General features: G+C 31.9%; 4 protein-coding genes across 4 annotated transcripts; 2 read left to right on the top strand and 2 right to left on the bottom strand.

Annotated features, from left to right (window-relative positions):
* The first annotated feature begins 500 nt into the window (after positions 1-500).
* LOC106099642 (transmembrane protein 164) lies at positions 501-4,675 on the top strand. Its single transcript, XM_013278241.1, has 6 exons — positions 501-814; positions 985-1,167; positions 1,687-1,803; positions 1,878-1,956; positions 2,180-2,280; positions 2,658-4,675. Exons 1-6 carry the CDS (start codon positions 680-682, stop codon positions 2,895-2,897), a joined length of 855 nt encoding a protein of 284 aa, XP_013133695.1. The 5' UTR covers positions 501-679; the 3' UTR covers positions 2,898-4,675.
* Positions 4,676-4,900: 225 nt separating this feature from the next.
* LOC106099643 (F-box/SPRY domain-containing protein 1) lies at positions 4,901-8,175 on the bottom strand. The gene is made up of 4 exons (XM_013278242.1): positions 7,738-8,175; positions 7,386-7,659; positions 6,987-7,077; positions 4,901-6,658 (listed from the first exon to the last, which is right to left on the bottom strand). Exons 1-4 carry the CDS (start codon positions 8,082-8,084, stop codon positions 6,564-6,566), a joined length of 807 nt encoding a protein of 268 aa, XP_013133696.1. The 5' UTR covers positions 8,085-8,175; the 3' UTR covers positions 4,901-6,563.
* A 212-nt stretch (positions 8,176-8,387) lies between these two features.
* On the top strand, positions 8,388-10,329 carry LOC106099641 (integrator complex subunit 10). The gene has a single exon (XM_013278240.1). It carries the CDS (start codon positions 8,561-8,563, stop codon positions 10,298-10,300), a length of 1,740 nt encoding a protein of 579 aa, XP_013133694.1. The 5' UTR covers positions 8,388-8,560; the 3' UTR covers positions 10,301-10,329.
* Positions 10,315-14,385, bottom strand: LOC106099640 (transcription initiation factor TFIID subunit 5). The gene is made up of 12 exons (XM_013278239.1): positions 14,150-14,385; positions 13,858-14,043; positions 13,508-13,710; positions 13,056-13,255; positions 12,616-12,817; positions 12,300-12,483; positions 12,099-12,174; positions 11,877-12,014; positions 11,264-11,457; positions 11,076-11,189; positions 10,678-10,858; positions 10,315-10,583 (listed from the first exon to the last, which is right to left on the bottom strand). The coding sequence occupies exons 1-12, from the start codon at positions 14,210-14,212 to the stop codon at positions 10,375-10,377; spliced, it is 1,950 nt and encodes a 649-aa protein (XP_013133693.1). The 5' UTR covers positions 14,213-14,385; the 3' UTR covers positions 10,315-10,374.
* Between the last annotated feature and the right edge of the window lie 1,892 nt (positions 14,386-16,277).

Raw genomic sequence — 16,277 nt, 5'->3', positions numbered from 1 at the left:
TATTTTTATAATGTTTTTTGTGCACCTGGAAGTATGGCCTTCTTGACGTTAATTTCATGTTTACTTACGTATTAAAGAAATTACTGTGTGTACTCATTGATGTATCAAAAATTAACCACACAGTTGTACTGTGCGTTGATTATAAACAACAATGATTAAGATTTCTATTATTCTGTTGAGGAGCGCTAAGTAAGACTATTTCTATTATGTTAAGACTATTCCTTCCCTAATTGTCACAAGAGAGTGCATTGCTAAAAGTTTGCTACAAAGATTCTTTAACTATAGAGCCTTCTAACGGACAAACGAAGTCTGGGGCATTTCCTAGTTACATTGTAAGGTACAAATACTTACTTTACAATTTGCGTTTTCAAAAGGAAAGACTTTCCCTTTAATGCAGAAATATTACCTTGCTGGTAGCCCTAAATGCTCAGAGGAGCCATCCTGTCAATGTCAAAAAGGTGCCACAAGAGTCTTGTAGCACTATATGTCTATGATGCTGTCATATTCTTTCGTAAATCTTTAAGAGCATTTTGCAACCAAAGCGCTTGTCAAAAGTGAGAAGGGGAAATGTGAAATACATATGTTATGTGATCATATTAAATAAAAAAAAAATTGTGTCCATACGTTAAAAACAATGAATAATAAAAATAAAGTATAACATTAATTAAATACAATCAATATGTTTGAGTGGGCATATAGTGGTGCAAATAAGGCTGTGCCTAGAAATGTAGGTCCCGAATGTGCCTATTTTTTATCAACTAAAAGACAAATAATTGAAACTGTTTTAGTATCAACAATATGCATCTACACATTAGTAAGTATTTATTGCTATTATAAGGAAAATGTAAAGTCTAGTCCTAATTGAATTACTCTTATCTACCAACAAACATAATGTAATTAAAAGTTGAATAGATTTATGTCGAATATTTATTGCAATTCAATACGTTACCTACAATATTTTTAAATCTTTTTGAACTGTTTTAGCTTAAAATCTATCCCAAGTTACAAATAACAGATAAAAAACATTATTTAAAATATGACCGAGGAGGTAAACGTCTGTTGGTAATCCTATTATCTTTGCTATGGGGCATGGAAATTGGGTTCAAGTTTGCTTCTAAAACCGTCATATATTTATTAAACCCTTGTCATGTTACTACATTGATGCAGGTGAGTTTTCTTGAATATTATATACATGAGTTTTCGGTATTTTCTCTATTTCAAGCAACAACTTGTTTTAATATACTTTACACAATATTCAATGTAAGGTGATGAAGGAAGGTTAAATAATTAGATCAACTTTCATTACTTATTACCTTGCTTGGGTAATTTGGGTCTGCATTCAAGATAATTAGTAAATACTAGCCGTTGCCCGCAACTTCACCCATGTTAAACTAAAAAATAATGAAAAACAAAGAGAACCTATGCTACTCACAGATAACTTCTCTTTTGCTTTTTAAATTAAATTTCTTCACTGTTAGCATTGGAAGAGTTTTTAAAATTGGCCCAATACTTTTTGAGTTATGTCAATATATACAAAAATACAAATCTTTCCTCTTTATAATATCTGTATCATAGTTTTTTGACCAACTTCCCAAAAGAAGGAGGTACTCGATTTGTCTGTATGTTTTTCAGTGAAAGCTGTTTCTTATGCACAAATGACTATTGTATAAGCATTGTTTGTTTCAGATCTATTTGCTGACAGCACCACCCAGTAACACGGTAACAGCCATGTTTCGTATACATTTGAATTTATTAAATGGACCATTACTAGCATTCCTGTTTCCTGAAACAGCCTCAAGAACGGTATGCATCCATTACATAAATTAGAGTATGTTCAATTCTGCCTAAGGTTATAATATTCTAGGTTAACTTTTTAGATTTTCGCTGAAGCCGCCTTATATTGGATACAACATGGAATGATGTTTGTTATACCATATTATTTACTGAGAATTGGAGGTATGCTTAACTTTTTTAGTTCTTTTGATTGCAATCTGGAATATAAACAAACCAGATGCAATATGTTTTTCTTAGCTTAGTAAATTACCTATCCTTTTATCAGTACTTGTTAATTATACTACAATTGATGTTTAAAGTAAATTTTGCTTTATATATGGTTGTGTTATAAATGAAATATGCCAATAATTCGCTAATTACATTTAATCAAATATATCTGTTTAAGGTGTGTATAATATAGAGCCATTTTGGGACTTCAATTGGTGTATCTTCAGCTATGCCTTGAATCTGCTTTACCATTTTATCATTCTACAAGTGATTGCCATTGTAAGTATTAATATATATTCATACCTGATATAATGCATAAATAGATGTGCATTATGTTTATTACATTAACAAGGTGGGGCTGGGGCACCTATAGCTTGCCACCACAAATATTAAGCAATCATACTTAATACTAACATGTTAAATGCGAAAATATAGATGGATGGATGTTTGTTAGAGTTTGTAGCCTAAAGTGTTAAATGGATTTTGATAAAATTTGATAAAGATGTATGGGATAGTCTGTTAGAACACATAGGCTACTCATTCTTCTCTAATTCTACGCGGACGAAGTCGCGGGGGAAAGCTAGTATAACAAATTCAGATATATTTTTATTATATAGATGAAGTGAAAAACTAATTTTATGACATTTTACTTGCAGCCAGCTCAAGTGAACTTGAACCACATGCTGTGTCCGGCCATATTGGATCCTTTTGACGGGCCGTGGTATCGCACTGCGGCAGTCATACATCAAGCCTTGCTATGTCCTTTGCTTTGTAAACTTTTCTGTCTCTTTGCAGATTTTTGTCTTACTAAATTTCCTCCAACTAAAGTGAAACCCCAAATGAGTGACCTCTTGCAAGGTAAGGACGCAGTTGTAGATCACAAGTCAATTGAATAGTGACCAATGTAAGATATTTATGGCTTTAATTCCGCCGAAATTTACCCTTTCAGGGTAGTTTAGAAATATGTAAGTCATTATTGCCTAATTTAGGAAAGTTAACACTTTTCATGACGTCCATTTGAGGGGTTCTTATTAGTTAAGGTTGAAACAACCTTAATGTAATTTTAGTAAAGTACAAAATGTTTATTATGAATATATAATAAATATTTTCGAACAGAATTACGATTCTGAGAATTTGGATCTGGTATCATCTGTGATCTGTGTGGTTTAAATTATTTTCTACTTATTGATTCTATTTTGCTATATATAAACAAAATGGAATTTTCAAATAACTAGGGTCATACTAAAAAACGCTTAATGTGCATTTTATTCTAAATATATATAAATATAAAGGACATATGTAGATATTTTATATCATTGAAAATAGACATAATACCCACGGCGGTTGTCTGTTAAATTAATAATAGTTTGGTTATAATCGTTATTCAATATAATTAAATACTTATTACTATCGGATATATGGATGGATTTAATGGAGGGTTGGGCAAATAGTATTACTAGTAAATAACTAAGATGGTTACTATAAAAAAATTACGAAAAATCACAAAGCAATTGTAGTATTATTTAGTTGCGTTTGCTAGGATCTCAGACTTTTCTTGCATAGAAATATAAAAGCTCAGATCTCACCAATTGTTTTTGTAGAAAAGTATGGAATATTTTATGTATACAGAAATTTAAAATACTAAAACGTTCTCATAAAGCACATAGTTAATTATTACCATTAGGTAGTTTAAAAAGTTCTGGATTAAAGGGGGATTCTTCAAAACATAACTGAACAAGGGAATGAAAAGGTGAAGACAAAAGGGCAAGTCTAATGCTGTAAGTGATATTATCGTGCAGTGTTCATTTATCAGAAGATAACCAGACTTTTTAGATAGAATTTAACGGCTTTGCTTGATTTTGAATTTGACCAATGTTAAGTTTACGTAGTGTTAGGTCTGACGCTGCATGTATTTTTTTTGAAAAAAACTACTTAAAATGTTAAAGTAAATATGTTGTCATTAAAATTACTGATATATTAAAAGGAAATAGATTTTGAATTATAACGCTTACTATTGATTTATTAAGTTAAAATATAATATACCGATTAAATTTTGGAGATTACGAGTATGCATATTCCAGTTAGGATATATTCCGTTGGAAACTATTAAATCTTTGCTCCGTCAAATGCTTTTCAGTAACTTTTTGGACTAAAGACTAAAGCGCGCGGTTATCTATCAGATTTTACGTTGTTTGTTAAATTATTTGATATAAAGCTTTTGTCAATATTAGACGTACATATTGGAACTTATATACGGATACAAATTATAATAGCAACTGTTTATGTCTAGCTAGAAAAAAATGTTCGAAGTTATAGAAACTTACAGCCAACACAATAGTGCATCATTATTCATAACGAGTCCCGTGTTATACATAATACTATTAACAGTTAATAAAACTGGTTTCCATAAAAATCTACAAAGTCAAAGAAAAACCAAAAATTACATATTAAAAGTTCAATAGTTTAGGTATCTATAAAGAGATCAAATAAAGTGAAACAAAATGCCTCTAATTATTTGTTACTTGCACTATAGTGTGATGAGTGGATCATAGTAAGCCTTTCGTAACAAGAGCTAGAACCAAATTATATAATAAAATTAATAAATAGATTTAAGTGCTGCTCACCAAAGTGATATGACAAGTGTTTGTTTTTATAATAAATGGCTTCTGCCTTATTCTGCTGTTTTTTTATTTTTATCTCCATATATATATCTGCTGCTGAATTCTCTTAACTTTAACACTGGTGTAGATAGTTTACGAGAATGTATATGATTGCATTTGTGAATGGAATGTTATTAACGATGACAAAGGATCAAATATATTTGAGGAGGACTATAGTCTGTGTAAAATTAGTATATAAATAAACGTAAAATGTATAATGGCAGCAATAAGAATACCGCTCACACAAAAAATTAAACACTTTTATTTCTGTAAGTTTACAAACATTACAGCCGGCGACAGCAAACAATACACAAGGAATACTTAAGCAATTCGTAAGTTCCTATGCAATAGGGGTGGCCAACCCATAGCACGCAACACAAAACGGCACGACTCTTAGCAAAACATTCAAGCACTCCTAATAATGTCAGATCTGCCAAATATTCTCAATAAAAAAAATATTTTATTAGGTGCCTACGATTTTATTAAATGCTTCTTTAAAAAAAGACACATTTATAAGTAAAGGTTCGCCATTCCAGCTGTATGCCTGTTACCCATATTATAAGGTTTTATTTCACAACACAATATCAATGTAAAAAGAATATAACGTTTCGATTCGTAATAGGCTACACATACTTTAATGGCAATACGCCATTGTCCGCATATGTTGTGTGGAAAGCTATAAATGCATTCTTGGCAAACGAATGTTCGACATAATAAAATAATTATTGATTAGTGTCGCCTGGGATTCGAATCAGTCTACAGAATCCGATATGCATTTACAAATAAAACGAAAATAATTACCTACAATTAAAAGATAAATTATTTAAAAATCTGCTAGGAAATTATCACACGATATTGCTCAATAAGTACAAATTAATGCATTTTTATAGAATACGACTAATATACAATTATATAACCAAAAATGAATTATTTGTGTATCATTAGAATTTAACTTGGTTATTTAAAGAGTTATATAAAACAAACCTCAGCAATAATAAATTCTAGTTTAAGAAAAGTGGATAACAACATTTTTTCTGAGGGAACAGACATTGTCAAATGTTACATAGTTGGTGTAAAAGCGTTCTGCTTGTAGAGTAAGGCATTTATCACACTAGTAAGTGGAGTATAACATAACACTAGTATACTAGTTTTCAGATATCTTGGCGGCTCTTGAATTCACGCTAGCTGTTGCAATTTAAGAGCAGGAAGCGAGGAAAGAGGGTACTTCCTAGCGCGCCGATGATTGAGCCGTCAAGACATTTGAAAATAACTGTCGTATGCATCATTTCATTGTCAATGGTTCTCCATTGCAACAACAAAAAATATTGTCATTAAAGAAATAGAGATAAGACATGTGGTGTAGCCTTTTATAATGGCAACTCACACAGACAGCTTGATTTCTAATCATTCAAATAAAATTTGTTTATTTTCTTTACTTGTATAATCAAACATTTCAATAAGATTCATTGTTTACAAAACCTTATTCAAATACTTTGAAAACTTACATTAAACATTTGACATACTTAAACTTTCACACAACTAAATTAATATCAATTAACTAAATATATGTACATTATGAGATGAAGTCTGAATTTTACGTTATAATAATTTACCTATAGTAACAAAGCAAATTATATTTAGCATATTTATTAATTACACAATCTTTGCTCAATTTGATTGTTCAAATCGAGCAAAAATAAAAATAATTTTAGAATTAAAATTATTAGCTAAAAATAAATTAACACAACAAAAACCTTACATAGTAGGAATGTATTGAATTGTTAAAATGACTAGAATGAATACTAACCACTGATAATGGTAATTTAAAAAGAAAACAATACAGGTACAACAAACAAATATATCACACTTGGTATTGGTGTAACTTGTCCAATCCACAGACAATTAACCATCCATAGGAGGTCCCAAATACACCATAGACACCTCTGTATTTCCATAAACAGCTGATATAGTTGGATACAATTTTCTATTTGGTAGGCCTGTAAGAAAATTATTGTTCTTACTAACATTATAAATTGAAATGGCATAGATGTAGAGGATAGAGAAACACATCACTTTTGTTTTTTTTTAAACATGAGTGAAAACTAATTTATTTCATAAAATCATAACACATCCTTAACCTAGCTTTGTTTAATAAGACAAAGTTTTCAAAAACTTAATTATACCTCATTATAAATAAATAAGCAGATATTACAGATTGCTATCAGCAAGTTTCTGTGAGACCATACATCACAGCATGTACTTAGTGGTTATTTGGATTTTATGCATCTCTACCAAGCATTATTAGTAATAATAAAATATACTAACCTCGAAATGCAACTCCTAAAAATTCATAACTCCTTTCAAATGACAAAGTGCCGATTTCACAATCTAGAACAACTCTTATCCTTTCACCTACCTGAAATAGACAATAAAAAATGATTTATTATTTTATTTTTTATTATAAAATCATTCTCAATTTTAATTATTTTTATTTAAACCACTACTAACTACAAATACACCGAATTATTATCTTCTTGTAAAAATATAACAATTTTTTTTTAAAATAGGAACAATATGAAGTAAAATCTATTTTGGAAATCAATAGAAATTGTAGCCTTACTAGCTACTGCAGTTAAATGCAGTTTGAGCTCAAACTGCATTTTTTATATGTTTTGCACCAACCTTTTGGACATACTAAGGACTAGTAATATGAAATATTCATACCTGATATTTGGGACAATTATTAAGGCACGGGTAATGGCCCTGGGTTTGTCCATTATGCAATAAATGATTATCAACTAAATTCCATCCCCAGCTTTGTTCATCTGAACCTAATAATCCCACATAACCCTGACATTGTAATGGCGCATCTCTAGTTGATATTCCAACTACAGCAACAGTTCCTAATGGTCCTTCCCATATAACTTCCCAGGCGTGCCGACCATGATAAAATCCAATCTTGGCTCTACAAGCATCAGTACTTTGTGCAACCGGATTCCTGAAAATATATATTAGTGAACAATAGTTCTACACACTCAGACAATACTTTAGTAAAGTTTATGACTCTTTTTTAAACCTGTGTAAAGTAAATCCATTCGGTTTTATATGAATATTCCTAGAACAATCTCGAGGACTCCAAGCATGGAAGAATGCTCTAAGTTTTGCTTTATAAGTTTTAACTGATGATAGAAGATCGGATCTCATAACTTCTTCTGCCAGTTTTTTATAACAGTGATATCTCCATATTTCGTGGTTCTCATCACTAAGAATTCTACACCAACTTTTACAAACTAACGAACAATTTCGTATATCAGATAAACTTAAATATGAGAAGATTGTTTCTAAAACATAATCTGGAATTCTATATACTTTACGATGGTCATAATAATACATTTTTCGACTAGGTTGGTAATGGATATGCATTTATATGCTGTTTATGATTTATTTTGTAAATAAAGTTATTTAACATTAACACACTATATTCATATTGACAATTAATAATCGAACGAACAAGTTTTTTTGTTGTTTTGTTGCTCTTATTGGCTGATGCTGATTGGGTCGGTCATGTTCATACCCACAGATACAGAATATTTTTATTTTACTCCCTAAGAGTAGTAGTACTTGCATGGTACACTAAAAATAAAAGGTCGTTTTTTTATATTAACAAGGGCAACCAAGTTATAATATTACAAGCTTTTCCTGTGTGGCTTTATCCGCATCAAATTATAAAAAACTTTATTGTATTGTTTACAGTGATGCATAGATCTTTTGGCACCCGGCAATTTTGTGATATAAAGAATGACAATTGAATGTCAGGGTAATGTTGACTTACATAGTCTGCATAATCAGACGAAGTAGATTTGTGTTTTTTTATTTCAATTGTTGCACAAAACATCGAAATGCCGATAATGGTTGGTGATTTTGTTACTGACGGCGATTATATTATTGCAAGAGCTAAGCTGGCGCAAAGCGAAAATAACATTTATGCAGCCAAAGCATGGATGCTTACTGCAAAAACCTTATTTCCAACAAACTTTAAAATCCAATTTGAAGCTTATTTGATGGAAAAACAATCAGGGAATGTTCAAGAAGCAGCAGAATGTTTCAGTTCTCTCATGATGTCACGACAAAATGTCTCAAAATTGTTGCCCGAAATATTGTCCATTGCTAATGCCCTTAAATCTAATGAGCCTTGTTTCTTAAGCCAAATGTTTGATAATATTTGTCCAGACATGCAATTAACAATTCTTAAAACCAGTGTTGAAAATAGTGACGACACTATGGAACATTGTCGCTTGCTAGTTTTACTTTTAAAAAAGTTTCCTCAATTAGGTGTCGATAGTTTGGTAAAAACTTTGATTAATGCTGACAAATTTTTCTATGATAATAGATACGCTCGTTTGTTAGTGGTGGAAACCTTACCCCTTCTTAGTTCCTTGGAGTCTCCAAGATTACTGCAACGTCTTATGGTTAAGGCAATAGATTTTTATAATTCTTATATGTATGATGAAACTGAGAATGACATTACAGATCCTTGGCAAAGGCTGTATGGTGTATTAGATCTACTGGGAAGGCAGCTGGGATGGGATACATATTTAGTTAATTACACTAATAGTTTGAATAAAGAAACATACTTCCAAAAATTAATGTCTTTAAGGGGTAATGAAGACTGTCGTGAGCTTTTATATTGTGGAGTCACATTTTTTTTGAGGTCACTCTATGAACAAAAATCTCTGAAAGGTAATCATATTCTTATTGAAGCATTGTCTGACCCGGATCAGCCACCATCAAAACGAAGAAAAGGAGATATCGAAGTAACCGGTATATCTGCACATCAATTTCAAGCAGCAGCAAATGTTTATGAACTTTTAAATAGTAATGAACTAATAGCTAGGGAGTTCATGAAATTGGTGTCACAATTGCAAGTCAAACCATGGACAGAAGGCTTTACTGATGAAATAGCCCTGTACCGCGGAAGATATGAAGATGCTACACCACCTGCAACTGCAAATTCTTTAAGTGCAAATATTACCAGGGTATCCATTAACTTTGCCCAAAAGAAATATTTACCTTGTATTGATGCTATTTTCGCTGCATTATCCCAGCTCCCAGCAGTAGAAGGTGTTTTGGAAACAGATCTTATTGTTGGAGGCAAGCATAGACATCTGCATTTTTTACCATTGACAAAAGTTTCTATTATGCACTATTTTTGTACATTACTAATAAGAATTCTTTTAAGTACAGGCAGTAATGCAGATTTGACTTATGGACACATTTTAGTCCTCATGCAACTTGGATGGCCACAAGAAGAGGCAATTTTTATCCAAATTCTGGATATAATCAAACAGAAAGGTGTTTTTCATTATCATCTCTTTTCAACATATGTAATTCATATAGATTTCCTTGAAGAGCTTAGTTTTATTTGGAATGAACAAGGAAAAAATATAGCACTAGATATACTCCCAAATTCTCAACATTTGGGACAAAGAAGGATTGGCACTCGTGGCGCTGACAAAGGGGTAAAAGAAGATTTCAAACAAGCTATGAAAGCTCAAGTTGCAAGATGTAATGAATCTATACTGAATTTGATAATACAATTCATTTCTACAGAAAAACCATATCTTTTTCAAGTCCTTTAAATTAATAAAATAAATATGAGTATATGTAACGTTTTTTATTACTTATAATGAATTATCATCATGTCATCAATAACTTATGAACTACCATCATATGAGCCCACTCCAAGCAAAAGGTTGCGTCGAGTGAAATGTAAGCTTTTTATTGGCGAATTCTTTGTTGCGAATGAACGTAACAAATATTTGTCTTCCTTTGACCCTGATGTAGTACTTCCAGATTCTTCATTTACTGTTTCATCTGTTATCAGAGTGAAGTCCCACAACTTTATGGTACAGTCTAAGGAACCTGAAAATTGTGAAAACTTAGCAAGTTATGAAGTGTACCCCAACAGAAAAGAGCACATACATTTTATAAACAAAATATACACGGATATACAAACCTGAGGATAAAATAGTTCCATTGCGACTGAATGCCAGAGCGTGTATAGGTCCAGTGTGTGCGGGGGGCAGTGCTGCGGTCAGGGAACCATTGGATATGTCCCACACAAGCATGTCGCCTACTGTGCCCCCAGACACCAACCATCTCCCACACACGGAGAACGCGAGAGTGAAAACAGTCGACTGGAATTAAGTACTATAATTTTACTACACAATATGTAAGTGATTGTAAAATCTATACTAATAATATAAAGAGGACAGATTAGTATTTTTAGACTTTTGTATGCATTGAAATAACACAAAAACTACTGTACCTATTTTAAAAAAAATCTTTCACCATTAAAATGTTTCGTTATCAGTAAGTAGGCTAGTTTATGAATATGGCTATTTTATATTTTACCTTATGTCCACTCATGACACGGACTTGACTTCCCGTGAGACAATCCCACATCCGCACAGTTCTGTCACTAGAACCTGTTGCTATATAATTTGAATTGGGATGAAATTGTACGCACTGCAATGTGTACACAATTATTTTAAAATTATATTAAATGAATCAATATCTATCACAATAAAAACAATAATTACATCAATATCCGAAAAATGACCAGTAAATAAGCGTAGCGGCTGATAACTGTCTGTCGCCCACAGTCTGGCCGAGCGGTCATGGCCGCATGAAGCGAAGTAGTGGCCATGGGGTGACCACTTCACATCCCAAACTGGCCATGTATGAGCTCTGTATACCACAAGGCACGACCACACGTGCAATGACCACAGTCTTACTGAAATTGTTGCACAACAAAAAATAGTTTTAAAACACTTAACACTTAACACTGAAATAGTGCTGATTTAAAATTAGACTATCTGTGTGCAGTATAATAATTCAAGTAGAACATATTGTCTTATTCATGATATATGATAGTGTTAGAAATCTTACTAATTATAAATGTGAAAGTTTGGATGGATGGATGTTTGTGAGTTTGTAGCCTAAAAGGCTGAACGGGTTTTGATGAAATTTGGCATAGATGCTGAGGATAGTCTGAAAGAACACATAGGCTATTTTCTTTTGTTTTAATCATACCAAGAGGACGGAGTCGCGGGCGGAAGCTAGTATTTATATGAAAGTTTGTTATGTCACTTTTGAAAAAAAAAGTGAGAGGGAAATTTATTTCTGTATGATTGAATGAGAAAAGAAACATACTTGTACTATCTTCTGAGCAAGATACAAGCATTGTCTTGAATAGATCAAAGCCTACTTTGTAAACAGGTCCTGAGTGACCATAGAGTGTCCTGCATGTGTCTCTATCTCTTTCCTCCATCATTCTAACTGCAACATCCCCTGCAATAAATAATATACTGATTGATGTATTTTTGTATAAACTGCAATTTGAATTTAAACTTTAAATAAGGAGCAGTTACAAACCTGCTTCCTTATCAATATCTTGTAGCTTATCAGCCGATTTCATCCCGCGCAATCTAACGGGTGTAAGTGTCCAAACCTGCATAAACGAATTAAGACATCAGGAAAAAATTCAATCTTTTAAAAAAAAATTACGTGTGTTACATTTACGTCTTAGCTTTTCTTAATATTTTAATTTCTTATTTTATAAAAATATTTACCTACCTTTATTATTGAATTGCTGCAACCAACAGCGAGTAAAGTGGAATCATCACATATGTCTGCGCAGATAACACTATAGCCACTGTTTAAGAGTGTGTAGAAACATATAGATGGTAGACAATCTGGTCCTAATGGCACGCGCTTGGCACGCAATGCTTTCACTTTCTCAATCTTGTCACTCTCTTTTCTGAAAATATTGAAGAATAAGGACACAAATAATTTGTTTGTAAATAAATCTGCACTTTTAAATCTTTGGAAAGATTTTCATAATTTGATAAATTAAATAAAAAACAAAATTTTGTTTCTATTGTTTACATACAATTCTGGAAGTGGTATTCGGTCAATTGATGGAGCATTTGGGTCAGATTTTGGTTTTTTCATGTACATATTCTCTTTCTTTGCTTTCTTCTTTTTTGGTTTGTCAGGTGTTTCTTCTGCTTCCTCTTCATCTTCAGCTGGCACCGGGAATACTTCAATTTCTGGCTCTTTTAACAGGCCATAATAAACTTTTACCCGATTCTCTAAAATAAAACCACATACATATGAAAAGAAATGTTATTCTCTATCCAGTATATAATTGTAGTTAGTTCACTTAACAAAATTGCTGCCTTATCTGTAAAAGTTTAGAAACCTAAAAGCTTTTTTAAATTAAAAACATACTGAGGTGATTGGTTTGATTATGAACCATTTTTTTAATACCCTCTTGTAATTTATTACCATGAGTTTATATAGATGTAAAGAAGTTAATAGCATACTCACCATTTCTTGTGGCTTCCCCAAGTAGACCACCCGCTGTGGCTCTCACTTGTGCTTGAGTCCTACCGGGGCCATCATGAACATCTATCTGAATGTGGTTGTTAATTATGTTTATAATAACAGTTGAACTTTTCTGTTCTTGCAAAAACCTTTTTAACTGTGATGACACATCTCTTGACAATTGCACCTCAAATTTGTTAGTGCTAGAAAAATTTAAACATACAATCAGTGCTAAAGTGGTATGAAAAATGGGAAATGGAAGCATGTTTGAGGAGTATTCAGAAAAGTCTAATTATGATTTAAGATGATTAGCTTCCTTCACTTAATAGCATTATTATAATTTTGATAGTATTGAAAATGTAAACCAAAATTAAATACAACATTTAATTAAATGTATACATTTTTTAATTACTCTTTAAATATGCAAAAAAATGGGTATTTTAATCAAAGTGTACCTATAAATCTGAGCTAATTCATTGAACTTGATTTGATCCTTGTGTTTAACAATACATAGCTTGGCTAAATCATCTTGATAAAAATCTTCCTGCTCTGGTCCAAACTTTTCCAAGAACTTGGCGGCATGTTCATTGTGATCATATATGATGAGGAGCAAATACATGTGCACAAATACTGGATAAAGAAGAGTTGACAATTCATACTGAAAAATAAGTACCCGTTACTGTATTCTAAAGGTGATTAGGATGTGATATTCAATATAGTACATTTATATATCCCAGAAAATTCTTCATAACACTCATAACTAATTTATTTCGGACTACAAAATATTTAATTGGAAATATCAAACCTTGTAAACATCCAATGAGCTTTCAATAAATTTTTTAAGACTTTCATACGAGAACTCGTAACTATATGGATCACTTTCCGTATGATGAGCAGTGAGAATGCTTGCTATTTCAACTTCGGGCAAATTTAACGTTTCATATTCAACATCTCCTAAACTTGCTTCCTTTCGTAATATTTCTTCAGTCCCCTTTAATTACAAAAAAACATTAAAATTTGCATATGCATAGAGGTTTAGTGCGTAACACCTTCTATAAATAAGGAACGAGATGATCCAGTATTAAAAAAACTCATACTTTAAGATTGTATTTCCGAAGCAATTGCAGTACAGCTAAAAGTGGTGTAGATTTTTCACCCATGTTTGTAATTCACAATTAAATTAAGAAAAAATCAGCACACAAAGTGAAGTATTTGCAAAATTAAACTATGTGAAATACAATTTAAACGAAGTCAAAGCTGCACGAATTCCATATTCCATCCGTTTCACATTAACAAAAACTAAACAGAAATAATGCACAGAAATGCTGTCATTTATTTGTCACGTCACGTCACTGTCAAATGTCACTAAAATTGTCAAAGAGTAGAAAGCAGTGAACAAAATTCACATTTTAATTTATTTATGCAGCTTATAATTATTCTTCGATTCTTTCCACACTTTTTCCCGTGAATTATGTTATACCATGGTGGTAATAAGTACTAGGTATAACAAGAGAGGAGTGTGTTTTATTTGTACATCTTACAATTAAAATAAAGAAAATAAAACCGAAATTGAAACCGAGCAAGAGGGCTTCAGTTTCCGATCCCTTTCTAACAGTGATCTAGAGTTGTCAGATATCAATATTTTCGTTGTTTGTAGAAAAATAGGCAATTGATGTAATAAATTACACATTTTAAAAGCAAATGTTTCTAAATATAATTAATAATTTACTTCCGACATTTTTTTGCTACGAGTAAAACCTAATTAACAAGAAATAAATTGCGTTTGGCGTAAATAAATTTCAAACAAATAAAAGTTTTCTTTTATTTGTTTAATTAAATAATACGTTAAAATCTATCTGAAGCAATAATCACCTAACGTCAGAAAACATAAACAAGTTTTTATAATATATGTCCTAAAATCATATTTTAGCAGAGTCACCATCGCCAGAGAAGTATAAAACGGACAGTTATTGAGGTCTCGCTCGGCGTCAATTTTTTCGACAACAGCTCAATCCTCTTTTGGAAGAACTCCATTTGTTATGCAATTTATATGATGATTTCACTGACTTCTGTGAATAGACGTGCCATAAACTATGGTATTTTGTCTCTACTTGATTTTCACCATTTTGGCGCTAATGTTTGCGGTTGGTCGCGGTGAAGTTTTCGAACTATTTATAGTGATAGATTAAACTGTCATTAACGTTAAAAGGCACGTTTAAGTCCAGAACAAAGCAAAAGCTGCAATTTCTAAGCAATCTATCTATGGATGATTGAAATGTAGGTAATCCGAAATAATTTTATGTGACACATGCATCTTTCGTAAAATTCGTCGCCGGAGATTGAATTTTAGTCCTGTTCTCCTTCCATCCCTTATCTTATAAGAAAAGAAAGGCAGGGAAATGGAGTTGGTGGGAAAGGGAATCTCTGAGATTGGGAAATAAGTTTCTACCGTTGCCAATTAATAGTAAGCAATACTGTAACATTACAAATTATTCCAGATATACATAGCGGGCAGCTATGCATTCGTCGTTTTAGCTATGTTTCTATACTATTCTAATAAACAAACATTAAAAAGGAAATAGGGTGAACTACACTTACAGAATAAAATTTTAACGAACGAGTAAAGTAAAAATAAATAAGTCTGTATTTAATTATTTGTGTCCTGTTGTTTCGGTTTCCTTATCTTGTTTTCGAGAAGGTAAAACGGGGTATAATTCATATAAGGTTGGATTACAATTAAAACAATTTTTAGGTACAATAATTATAATTTGCGCTTTTGGATCTATTACAAAACATAGAAAGGACAATGTATAAATTACAATCAAAATTTTATATACATAGATGTTATAGTAACACGGTAATATGTTACTTGTACTGATCAGGTAGATAAAACAACCAAGAAATTTTACAAAGAAAACAAAATAAGAGTTATACTATTTCTTCATTTGTTATATTAAATTCCATCTAAATATCTGATCTAAAAGTCGGACAGACTTATATTTCGTAATATTCAATGATCGATCAAACAAAATACGTAACACTATAATAAAGTATATGTTCGGTACAAATGACGAGACAAACATATAGTTTAAATTCGCGGCCTGGGTTATTGCGGGTAACCGGGCGCATTTTTATTCTCCCACACTAGTGGGTAGATTTGAATCCCTCTCCGGTTCGTTCGGGCAGTTCGGTGTGAGGGAGAAAGAGTCGTGGGCAAGCAACCAC

The sequence above is a fragment of the Papilio polytes genome, unplaced genomic scaffold (assembly GCF_000836215.1).
Source record: "Papilio polytes unplaced genomic scaffold, Ppol_1.0 DF824102.1, whole genome shotgun sequence".
Classification (NCBI taxonomy): domain Eukaryota; kingdom Metazoa; phylum Arthropoda; class Insecta; order Lepidoptera; family Papilionidae; genus Papilio; species Papilio polytes.
This window is presented reverse-complemented; position numbering and strand designations above follow the sequence as displayed.